Consider the following 12,722-nt stretch of genomic DNA (forward strand, 5'->3'; position numbering starts at 1 on the left):
TGGATCTGTTTGTCTCGTTCAGGTCTCCCTGCAATGCTCATTTGCACCGTAGCAGAAAGCCAGTGCAGTCCAGCCGGGGGAATTAATGCGGTGTGAAGGAAAAATGCCAGTGGAATCAGCTTGGGTTTTCTGGCTATTGGTCATGCTTCTTAGACTTCCTTCATAAAACAGCTGCAAGGAACTTGAAGTCTGCTGGGGAATTTATTGTTGCCCATAATACCATTATTTATTTATTTTTGTTGGGTGCTGGCAAGGAACAAGTTCCTGTCTGTCATCGGTGCCTCCTTTGCAACTGCAAGAAGGGTGCTGTGGACTTGCACGGAGCCCTGCTCCTTTGTGCCAGTGAGGATGTGGACTGAAAAAACTCAGCCGAAATCTTTGGGTCTGACATCAGAATAACTGTATGTACTGGTTTCCGCTGGAAATAAACTGCTGCAGGGTGACTTTTGCTTCCCCCACGTTGGAAATTTCCAGGCAGGATAAATCCTCTCTTGTTTATTGTTGCACAAGCAAAAAAAAAAAAATCCCAGCTTTTGGGGCAAATGTCTTTTCTATACCTACATGGAATGTCATAATTATTTATCACTGATTCCCTGTCATTCATTGCTGTGGTATGGGCAGGATCCAGTGCCCACTGCAGGGAACTGGAGTTTTTCCACTGACTCCAGTGGGTCTTGGATTGGGTTGCCCTTTCCAGTGCCCAAAAGCTATCAAAGCAATACGTCTGTGTGGGTGTGTGTGTGTACATTATCATGCTAATCAAAACAAAGCAAAAACAAATGCAACTGGAGGGATCCTATGTTCTCATTCCAGAGGAATTTAAATTAAGCAGCCTCAAACTTTTGGAAGCACACAGATGATTGGTGTTGTGACAGGTGTGACTTCAGCTTTGTGGTTGCTCTGATAAAATGATTATACTCTGGCAGTGGTTGGAAGAATTAATGAGAGGAACCCATGCCTGTTAGACTGTTTTCCTTTGGCTGCATTACGAGCAGCATCAAGTTGGTTTTTCTTGTTAAATATACGGCATTATTTTTCAACTGCTTCTCTCTCTTCCAGAATTTGCTCTGGGGAATTGCTTCCTGAAGTCTGCTCCATACAGCGCAGTGTCATTTTCTGAGGAGCATATTTTATGTAGCTTGAAAGTTTGGAAGAGGGTGTGGAGTTTTGTTTGTTTGTTTATTTGGTTTTGTTTGTTTGCTTGTTTGTTTTAAAGAGCTGATATCTAAAGTCTTTCCTCTCTCACTGCAGCCAAGGTAAGAAACTCTCTGTCTCCAGAATACCTCTATTTATTTTCCCCCAAAACCTACTGGCTGGTGGGGACTTTACCTGAGAGATGGATGCACACTTCGGAACTGACATTACACCTCCTGTTTTTGTCACAGGGCAGCACCAGCAGCTTTTGTCCTGTGTGCCAGCTGAACATGAGGTTAGAAAGGAGCTTTTGGGCTCCTGCTCCCCCGTAAGCACAATGTGGAAGGAAAAAAGCTGGAGAGAGTCCTGCAGTCTGGACCACCCTGGACTGATGAATCACTTGCATGTTCTCACAAACCAAAAGTGCAGTTCTCCATAAACTCAGATTTACATTATCATCTGGCTTGCTTGGAGATCCACTGTTAGGGACACTGGCTATGTACAGTGGCAAAGCACGATAGTAGCCTGCCATCCATTTCCTGGAGCCCTGCCTAATATTTCTTCGTGTAACATATCTAGACTTTCTTACTATGTCCAAAGGCTTTTCCCAGACTGTGGGTACCTATGCCCTGGTTATCCAAGCCTTTGATTATACCATGGTTCACTCAGCACCCAAAAACTTGTTTTTTCTTCTGGAAGAAGACATGCCCTGGAATGGGGGTGGTGTGGTGCACTCATTAATCTTGCCCTAAAATGCAGTCAGGATGTGACCAGGTGCATTTTGGACCTGGAAACTGGGAAATACTCCTGGGCCATATAGTTTAGAGGTAACCATCAATGCCTCTGAGCAGGTTTTTCCTGCTGTAAGCTCCTTTGTAGACCTACACCCCATTATTCATAGTTACATCCTCGAGGATCATCTAATATGTTTCCTGTTCTCCCTTCCAGTCCACATGCTTCAGACAACCGTGGGCAGTGTTTTTATTGTCCTCAGCCTACCAGCACCTCATAACTGCTTGCAAGCCAAAGCTAATGCCAGAAGTGAACAAAAAGTACATTCTCGTCTGAAATGCCTGTGCCCACAATGCCTCCCACTAATGAGCACCCCCTCTGCACCCACATCCCCCCCTTTCTCCTTACTCCATGAAAAGATGCCTGGGTTAAAAGAAAAAAAAAAAAAGAAAAGAAAAAAAGGCTTTCCCACAAATTGCAGGCTTCTCCTGGTGTTCCAGCACTCGTGAAACCTCAGGAGCTTTTTACAGCGACTGAGATCAGAGGTAGGAAATCGGAGCTGAGGTCTGCCGTTGGGAGCAGATGCTCACAGCTTCACGCAACTTCCCAACCCCTCCAGCTCGGTGCTGTGTACTCAGCGGGAGGCACTTGGCAGAGCTGGGGATAACTCAGGGGGGCACCAGCATTAGCTGGACTGATCCTTCCAGAGATCCGGGAAGTACCGCAGTGTGAACACCACAATTAGAAGTGATAAAAGCTTCACCACACAGCTCACCTGCCCTTGCAAAAGCCACTGTGTCCCTGATGCTCACTCTGCCTATGTCCCCTCCCCTGGATCTATATTTTTTGCTTCAAAGACCACCTGCAATAATCTTCTGATGGGTCAGCTGTAAGGAGCAGCTATGACTTACCCCAGCCAAATAATGTGAATCCCCAAAGATACTTCTTCTCTGAGAAAAATGCCATGAAGATGAGGCTGTGGAGATAGAGCCCTTCCACCAGGATCCAGTAGTAATTGGTTGCCAGGAAGTAGAGGAAGAAGGTAACCGCTACTTTACAACCCACCTGCAATGACCACAGAAAGACGGGGTTATGCTAAAGCACGGTGTGAAATTCCTGTTCTGCATAAATCCATGATATTTGCCAAGATGGATCGGGAAACAAGATGGAGAAAGGGAAAACAGAAATTAGAAAGTTCTGTTGCAGGGCTTTTACATGGAGGGGAGTCAGTGCGAGAGCAGAAGAGATGAACAACTGGGAAGAAAGCTCCTCAGGCTGACTTCATGTCTCCAACAGCAGGTGAGCAGGGAGGTGCAGGAGAACTGGGTACAGGTGGGGAGGTGGTGACCTGAGACTCTCCCCCAACCCAGTGATGAGGGGCTCACCCCTCATCTAGAACTTTCTAGAGTTTCTGGGTTTCCCCTTTTCCCCATGACTCTTGGCCATGTTACAGAAAGGACCATGGCCAAGTCTCCTTGGTCTGGGTGACCTGGTGCCAGTCACTTCACCCGGACCCCCATCACCTGGCAGTGTGATACCCCCATAGCCCACAGAGAGACACGGGCACTGTGCAGAGAGGTGGCCCCATCCTGCCACAGGTGCCCGAGGCAGTGTCCTCCAGGCTGCCTGTCTCTCTTCACCGAGTGGAAAGATGCTAGATGACTTCTTGCAGAGTGGGGCAAAACTACCCTTGTTCCTTTTTCATCCATCTTAGGTTGCAAAGTGAGGATGCTGCATGTGGTTAATTGGTACAAAGGGACACATAGCACCTCCTCTTGTGAATGTGGAATGGATACCAGTGCAGATGTTAGGAATTTTGGTAGTCCGGCTTCACAGGACACCTATGGCTACCAAACTCATCCTATAGCAGCAGCACATCTCCATGCTGCCCCTTACTTAGAGAGAAATATGAAGGAGGAATATAAAGTTAGAGAGAATATAAAGTTAGCACTGTGGCCCTTAAAGCGGCTTCCAGAAAATGTCAATTATATACACGTTGTAAATAAAAAGAGGAATTTTTATTCTGTCCAGCTTTTATGATAATCATTTGCCAATCATAATGGATATGGAAACATTATATATAGAGAGAGATATACGTATATATAAAAAACATGGACACATATGCATCTATTGTCTTTTACAGACAAAGTGAGATGGAATAGAATGAAGGTCAATTAAAAGAAACCCCCATCCAGGTTTAACAATAACTTCAATATTCACAAAAAAATCACAATCTACCCGCACACAGAGAGTGGCAGGCAGTAATTGGAAACACGAGAAATAATTAATTGTTGCCTTCATCACTCGCTTGCCTTTCAACTCAGCAGAATGGGAAATGCTGTTTAATTGCTAATATTCAAATAATGTAATACATTATCCTAATTATTCCTAATAATGAGTCCACACCAAGGAAAACCAGAAAACAATGCTGTGAAACATTTTGTGTTCTTTTCAAACAGGGAGCGCATTGAAGCGCGCTGAGCACTCCAGCCAGAGACTTGCCAAATTAATTAAATGGATCTCTTAAATGGGAAGAAAACATGATTGCAGATTTCCATCTGGGGAGACTTGGACACACAGAAGGGCACTTTGCATATGCTGATTTTATGCTTAGACATGACCCCTCTTGTTCACAACCTGAAACAACATTTGGGGATGCACCGGAGCAGAACGTAACTGGCCAAGTGAGTGCAAAGGGCTCTGCACAGTAAAAGCTGACCTTGGCCATTTCCAGAATGGGTCCTAAGCTGGAGTCAATGGGCACAGCTCCCTGAAGGGGTCTGTGGCATGACAGCTGTCTTTGGACAGCAACTTAGGGATGCCTGCTGCAGGACAACTGCTGCGATTGCTGCCACTGTACGAAAACCAGACAATAGGGGCGTTTGTGGCCAGTAGCATGGGCTGTGAAAGGCACTTGGGAAGCCAAATGAACACACAGGAAAAAAGCTTGTGCTGTGGGCTGCGGTGCCACATTGCTAGAGCTGCTCTACTGGCATACTTGAATTAGCTCAGATTTTTTTTTTTTGGTGTGTGCATCCTTGATCTTAGATAGTAAAAACCTTTCCGCTGTCTCTGTAGCACCCCGCAGTATGTGGATGACAAGCTGCCATGTCTAGGCTCAGCCCTGGGAAATCTGTGATGAGGCCAGTGATGAGGAGAGCAGACAGCTTCTGCAGGTGGGGAGAACTTCAAAACCTGAGGGCAGGCTCCATTCCCACAAGCACACGGACAGTGCAGATGTCTCCATCTGAGCCTTCTGTGCAGTGACAAGACACAAGTACTTCTTGAGCCAAGTTCACCTGACCTCGCTCCAGTTTTCACTTTGGGATGTGGTGAATCGTGCTCTTGACCACTGGCTGTGCTGACCAGATCAGTGTTGACTGCAGGAACACCGAGGTGACTAATGCAGACATCGGCTTTTATGCAGATGTAAGAACATGTATCTGTTCTTGTGATAGTATACAATCCTTCCACTGTCCATTCTAAAAAGTCTTTTATCAGAAATGGGAGTGATAAATCATATCAGGAGCAACCTGCTGTGCTTTGACGCAAAGTTACAGTGAGGAGAGATGCCTACTGCTGACCTTCGTCACAAGCTACCTCTGCTCCAGCCCTGGAATCAGGGCCAGGAGTCTCCCAAGACTCATTGAACCAAGGTTGTGCTCTGTTCTGGCTGCCAGTCTGATGGCACTGATGTTACAGCACAGCAGTGCCTCTGTGGCTTCCACAGAGAGGAGCTCCAGGTCAAAAATCAGTCAATTACCCATTGCAATAAAAATGAATGACGGTTTAACATGCCACCAAAAAAGATGAGTTGTTGAATAGAAGGGACAGAGGCATGAAGTTTAAAGGGGCTGGCTACTCTGGCAATACTCACAAACTGTGACTTGTCTGCTGGAGGTGCTTCAGTAATGGATTTCAGGTCTTCCTCAGAGATCCGCTCCATCTCCTCCAAAGCTGACCCAGAGTACAAGACCGCGTCCTTCACAAAGATGCTCACGGCTCTCAGCATGAAGGAGACAAATAGGTGCATGTGGATGTAGTTTCTAGTGCAGTGCAAACGCCTGGCATGGAGGAAAGAGAGAAGGGTTGGGGCAGTTTAGTCTATCTGTCGGACATATCCAGGGTCCCCTCTGCTCCTCTCCTCAGCACCATGCCACCTCTAGCAGTGCTAGTGCCACTGCTGCCCTGCACTCCCAGTTCACCCATGTAAATGGGTTGAAGCCTACTCCAGGGGTTTGGCTGCTGCTGGCTTTGCATGAGGACAACACAGTGCCTCAATTAATTTAAGCTCCTCTGTTTCTGACTGAGAACTTTTGTCAAGAAATAGAGAAGCATTTTACTTGTATTGGGCCCAGGTAGTGAGCATGCATGCAGTGGGCAGTGCGCACAGTTAGTCCGTACCTAGAGGATGGTGTGTGTGTGGCATGTGATGTGCAGTCCATGCTCAGGATGTGCAAATGAGGAGTGCAGTGTGTGTGCAGTGTGTCCAACCACTGTGCAGCATGTGTGCAATGAGGTTGCACCTGCAGGACGCTGTGTGCATGGTGCACGTGCACCTGGAGGCAGTGGGCTGTGCATTCAGTATGAAGCACATGCACTGGGCATGCACACCTGAAATACAGATGAATTTCCATGAATGCAGTGGGTGTGCAGTTACTGCGCAGGGGGTGTGCGGTGAGCATGCACCCAGCGTGCAGCACACGTTCAGGGAAGGTACACCTCGTGTGCTGTGCGTGTGCAGGGTGTGCAGGGTGTGTGCACCCCTGTCTGCAGCCTGTGCACAGTGTTCAGTGCATGGGCAATGAGCGTGCATCAGACATGCAGCCATTTTCAACATGTACAGACATCAGGCAGGGTACATGCAAAGCACTGACTGATACTAAAGCGTGTATCTGTGTGTGTCCCTTTCGCTGGTAAATCCATCCCTCCAAGAAATCCACCCCCCTTTTAGAGTTAAATCCTGCATTCAAAGACTACACACTTATCTGCACTTCATGCAGAGGAAATGGACTACAAAGGCTACACAGCTTGTGGCCACTAAAAACCTTGCAGAGTTCCTTGTACCATAAACTGCTTATTTTTGTGCCCACTCCAAATTCCATCCTGGGGTTCATACCTGGAGTGTGCTGGGCTGTTTCCTCTGTTTGCCACTACAGACACTATCCACTGCTTGGACATGTCAAGCAGTTTTGGGGCCCCAACCCAGCAATTGCTGCCTTGCAGCTGCAGGTGAATGACCCCACAAATGCTGATTGTAAAGCGCTTTAAGGTCCTTTGGGGGGAAAAGCTGGATAGTAAGAGGTGAATTAGACCCACTTCTATGAGGTATGTTTTAGAAAAGCAATCCTGCCTTCGGGGAGAAGGATTAGCTAACTGACATGTTTGGGGTCCCATCCCTCCCCCTGGTACCTGGTAAGCCATGAATAAGTCAATGAATGGATTTATACCTTCTTAAATCCCCAGCTCTAATACAGAAATAAAAATACAAGTGCACAAATAAGAACTATATATATTTTTTCCCTCTCCTTTTGGGGAGCTTGTTGCAGTAATAGCATGTGTTTCCTGTGCTATTATAGTACAAATTATGCCAAATGGAACTGTTGAGGTATAAATGCAGATGGGCTTTGCTTCCTGCACTTGGAATGTAGCCAGTGCATCTCTGGATTACGTGTCATCTGGAATAAAGCCTGGCTTAGTCTCTGCTGCTGCTTTGATCCCTGGGACAAAGATGCTCCATTGCAGTCAGCTGTCTAGCCTGGGCCGTGAGGTGCTCTGGCTGGGTGATGGGAGAGAGAGCATGCCTCCTGAAACTGGGAGCACTCATGCACACGTGGACATTCGATATTTTAACAACCTTGCCAGTGACCAGCAGGAAATGGAAGAAGGGGGAAGGTCTGAGAGGACAGGAATGTGGAATGTGGTGGCTTTTGTAGGACATGGCCGTGTTTTGGGACTACATCATGCCAAGTGCCTCCAGGAGGGGTCTACACTGGGATGCTCTGTTATCCACACAAATCCTGCTAGCCTCCTTTAGCTCACTGCTGAGAGATTTGGGCGCTGACAGAGCCAAAGGCCACACATTTTATTCCAAGTGGTATGTGTCCGGGGCTTAGCCTATGCTCGTGCGGTGGGAGCTGCTGGGTCACTCTGCAGACACCACGTGGCTGTGTGCTGCGTGGGGAATTTCCCTTCGCAGCTGCTGTCTGGGCCCTGCTCTCTGCTCTGAGAAGTTACTGCCAGCAGCCAAAGGGAGGCAAAGCTTGTGGCACTGGGTTCTGGGGGCCAGGATCCTGCTCTACCTGCCCTTGGTTGCCCTAAGGACAAACTTCCAGCTGCAAATGAGACATTTCTTCCTTCCCTTCCCCCTGTGCAGCAAGAAGGAGCAAAAGCCAGCTCTGTGGGCTGGATGGTGCAAGTTCAAAATGGTATTTAGGGATCTATGTCCCTTGGATGGTGAAGAGGGTGGGCAGAAAGTGAGAGTTAGATGGGCGAGCGGTCATTTCTAGCTCCCTAGGGCTCTCCACATGACTTGTGTATGGCCGGGGTTCCCTTCAACAAGTCCCTCCTACATGAATATTTCAGATTAGAGTGGAATTCCCCTTGTGAAACCTCAGCCATCTAAAAATTAGCCATCTACGTCTAAGCTAATCATCTGAAGGAGAATTTTAGGGAGAGAAAACCCTAGAAGGTCTTCCAAGTGAGACACATCTCTTCACCTGTCTTCCTGTTCGCTCTAAAGCTGGTTGAGAAAACTCCATTGCAGACAAAGGGAAGAAGTTCAGACATCCCTCCCCTCATCCCCCAAGAAGTTTGACCTAAGTGGCACTACCACAGCCCGAAGCACAGATGCAACCCTTCGTGGCTTGCTGAAGAAGCACACGCCACCCCGGTTTTATCCTTCAGGAAAGCCCGAGGCTTTTCCAGTCCAGCGACAACTCGCTTAGGTAAAAACAGAGCCGCCTACCTGAAGTATCCCAGGATAAGGACAGCAACTGTGAGGGATCCCAGAGAGATGGAGTATCCAACAGTATAAATCAAATAGAGGCGATCAAAGACCTCCTGCAGTACAAATGATGGAAAAAATAGCGTCACATTAGAACGCGTCCTCCTGCATTGTAACACATCCACGGTAGCAGTACAGAGATTCAGGCTGTCGTACCTGCTGGGGGTGTCCAGCTCTGGGCCTGGGAAACCTTGGGCAGTCACACCCGTTGCCATCTTGGACATTAGGGCAGCTTGGAAAGGGGTATTCCTCTTTCCTAATGACCCGCGGGGAGCTGTGACTTTTGCAAGGGAATAGTGATGAAGATGGGCTGCTCCCACACCTGGGAGTTTTACAGCATTTTCATCCCAAAGGAACCCAAAGCGCTTTACAAACTCTCAGCCAAATCCAGAGATCACTTGGCAATTTTTGCTCGAACAAATTGAACCTGGGACCTTTGCTGGAACAGCAAAATTTAGCTATAGGTCTATGCCATACCATTGCTGATTGACTGATGTCCAGGCTGTGGAGTGTTAACCCACCACAGAAAACATGGGGAGGGCATATTTTGGCTCAGGGATGTGAGAAGAACTCACTTTTTTTTAAAAAAAAAAAATTTTTAAAATCAAAAACCTGTGACTATGGTTATCCAATCCAGACACAATTTTATCCAATAAAGACACAACTTTAGTTTGCCAAAGTCCCATTGGAAAAGGTCCTGTCACAGGAGAACTCACAGCAATTAATCCTGCATTAATTCTTAGCTCTCTTGGCCCTCTATATTTTAGAGCTGGGTGTAGAGACTCTGATCTCTCCATTAGATATTGAGATGCTTTTCTTCATTTTGTAGCTGGGGTATGAAGCTTAACTTGGGGATTACTGCCTGGAAAGGGTTAAAAGGTCTGCCACCATCCTGGCTTGTATGCCTTTCATCGTCTGAACTTAGAAATAAACGCTGAAGAAACCAACCAATTCAGCATCTTTCTCCTCGCTCCCTCCTCCTCCAATCCCCCTCCTGACCAACCTCCCCCTCCCCCCCCCGGTCTTTCCCTCACCCCACCCGCTGGGTTGCAATAAAATTCGTAACACTGGGCTCTGAATGACAGCTCTGATTTTGATTTGAGGCTAGAAATGCTGTCCTGGAATGCAAAACCTCAGCCCTATTACATCAGAATCCCCAGATATGTGAATGTTTCTTTGCGGTTTCCATTGGTAGAGTGGTGTGCTTGCCAATATTAATCTTGTCTGTATGTGTGTGCATGTATTTATATATATATATAATATATATATATATAGGGGGGTAGTAGGCACTAAAAAGTGAATGTTAGTAGGCTAGAGAGGCTAGAGAATTTTAGGAATAAAGGAATAAAATTTATCTTGTTCCCTTCAAGGCCTGGTGCACATTTCCCTCTGCCAGATTAGTATCTTTGAACTGGAAAACATTTGCCTCCATGGTGAAAGTTTTTTTTTTTTTTAAATCTTACTCCAAGTTTTGGATTCTTGGTAATTTGGCAATTCTGAGGTGTTACTACGCCCAGCTGAACAAAAGCGTCCCTGAGACCCATTCAGAAATTGAACCGGAAAGATCCACGTTCCCATCAGACAACGACACCGTTGTAGCATCAATGGCCTTGGAAAGGGCCGGCTGATTGGCTGGCAGGACATTTTGGGAGGCTGTGGTTAATTCCTCTGATTAACCGCAGGGCCTCTTTTTGAAAGGATGTTGAGTCAGAACTGCCAAGACATACACATGCGTGCATGCATGCATGCTACTGGGCCTGCCTGCAGACATAGGTGCTGCAAATCCTACCCAGTGCCACAGGGGGGATCCTTCAGGGAAGGTGATTTTTTTTGGATGGGGGACTTGGGTCCTTGCGGAAGGCCTCAGAAGGTTTCCCAAAAATGTGCGGCTGCCAAAATGGCTTCATGGGGCAACCGATGAGAGTTCAGCTCATGCTGACTAGTTTCCAGAGGTGTTTGTCCTTGGGAATGGTAAGACCTGGATTTACCCAGGGAAAAAAAAAGGCTTGAAGGGCAGTTCCAGGTCTCACTCATCTCCTAGCACAAGGGAGGTCCTAGCTCTGTGGAAACCACAATGCTGAATCAGGAAAGGTCCTCCAGGTAACAAAATATTGAGTCATCTGCCAGCTGAAACAACCACCTTCATGGTCTGAGAAACCTCTTTTTCAAGTAGAGATGGATGGGACATCAAATAATTCACAGAAGACCACAGAAGTCATGCATGGCCAAGCCATGGGCATAACCTCCATCATCTCAAGACGGTGTGCCACCCAACAGACCATCCTGCTACAGCCGGAGCTCAACTTAATGTCTCTGGCCAACCTGCCCTGAAGACACGCTGATCATCACTGGACATCCACTGACCTGGAGTGGCAACCCACTCTCCAGAAATCTGGCCTCACCACCCCAAAATATGCTGTTTTAAAAGGTTTGGTACTTAACCTGTGCCATTTAATTTGACCCTTGCCATAATCCTTCACTGTTTCAACTGTTGATGCATGCACACTGAAAAAGAGAAGCTGAAAGGAAACTAAGGAAACCAGAAGGACAAAACCTCAACGTCTATGATGATTTAGATTATCAGCAAAAGTGTAAAACTACATGATACAGTAACCAGATTAGGGAACATCGGTTTCATGGCCAGTGTCTTTGAATGTTGCTGTCTGCCCATTCCATCCCATGTCCTGTTGGGATGAGATCATGTTGGGGAAGGTGTGGGATGGATCTAATCTTCCTCCTTTATGTCTCCTACAGCTTCTTTGTGTCTCTTGCCTGTGCCATCTCCCTGGGAAGCAACCATCTTGACCCCTTCCCCTGCCAATGGGGGCTGCAAATGAATTTTTTGAAGGTGTTCACATGGCTGAGCCAGTCATGGTAGCTCCTGGAGGGATCTGGGCAGGATGAGGCCCCTCTGATGTGGCTGAGCTGGCTTTGGGGGTGCTGAAATGACTTCCCATCAAGTCATGCACCATGTTTCCTCTCTAGGTTGTGCTCCCAGGCACTGCTCACCCTAAGGGCCCTTCCTTTCCCCCATCCTCATGGCCTTGCATTGGATTTGCTCCACCAAACCACAGGCACCCTCCATGTATCACCAGGTGAACTGATGTGGCTGCAGAGAGCCACCCCACCTGATCCTTCCTCCCCACCTCGTCCCAGCCATGATTCAGAGACCGACAAACCACGGAAGGCATAAGTACTATTGCAGATGTATTGCGTGCTAAACCTGTAACCAGAGCTCCCTTTTTCCCCCTCCCTGCTGGTATGGTGGGAGACTTCCTCCCTGCTCCCCTTTGCATCTCAGCTTTCCACCAGCCTGACCTCAGGGTAGAGACTTTACAGCAGCCGAATGGCTTCGGGAGAACAGGAAACCAAAACAGGGCTGGAGATGGCTTCTGCATGAACTCAGAGAGTTTATGGAAAAAAAAACACAAAATAAACAAAACCCAGCCACCACGGGCATCCACAGACTGGATGTGCCCCCTCCCACAAAGGTCTCTGCATTCCCCACTCCCTGCGGTTTGGAAATCTTCCAAGTGTGTGACCCTCAGAGCAGTTGGCTGTTACATTTTCATACAGTGCTCAGGGCTGAACCTGACTCCTAATTTGTCCACTTCCACTGATGGGGAGGTAATTTGCATTGATCTGAGTCCAGAAGAAAACTGCTTTCCTCTGCAGGACAGCTCAGAGCTACGTCAGAGCACCAGGTATGGGGTTTGGAGGCCCCATCCCCTGTGAAACCATGGCTATGTTTTCCCTCTTTCATTGCAGCCAGTGTAGAACAACCTGTATGAAGAATACTTGTGCTCCCTCAACTTTTAGTATGAGCACATGGAGTCATAGTGGATATGGT

General features: G+C 47.4%; 1 protein-coding gene across 3 annotated transcripts in view; it reads right to left on the minus strand.

Annotated features, from left to right (window-relative positions):
* The window catches only part of PTH1R (parathyroid hormone 1 receptor), a 126,485-nt gene that overhangs the window by 24,126 nt on the left and 89,637 nt on the right, over positions 1-12,722 (minus strand). For all 3 annotated transcript variants that reach the window (XM_035554271.2, XM_035554269.2, XM_050708494.1), the window contains 3 exons: positions 8,834-8,928; positions 5,744-5,930; positions 2,778-2,931 (listed from right to left, as the gene is read on the minus strand). In XM_035554271.2, coding sequence (XP_035410164.1) covers positions 2,778-2,931; positions 5,744-5,930; positions 8,834-8,928 — 436 coding nt within the window. The remainder of the gene's footprint in view (positions 1-2,777; positions 2,932-5,743; positions 5,931-8,833; positions 8,929-12,722) is intronic.

This window comes from Cygnus atratus, chromosome 2 (genome assembly GCF_013377495.2).
Source record: "Cygnus atratus isolate AKBS03 ecotype Queensland, Australia chromosome 2, CAtr_DNAZoo_HiC_assembly, whole genome shotgun sequence".
Taxonomy (NCBI): domain Eukaryota; kingdom Metazoa; phylum Chordata; class Aves; order Anseriformes; family Anatidae; genus Cygnus; species Cygnus atratus.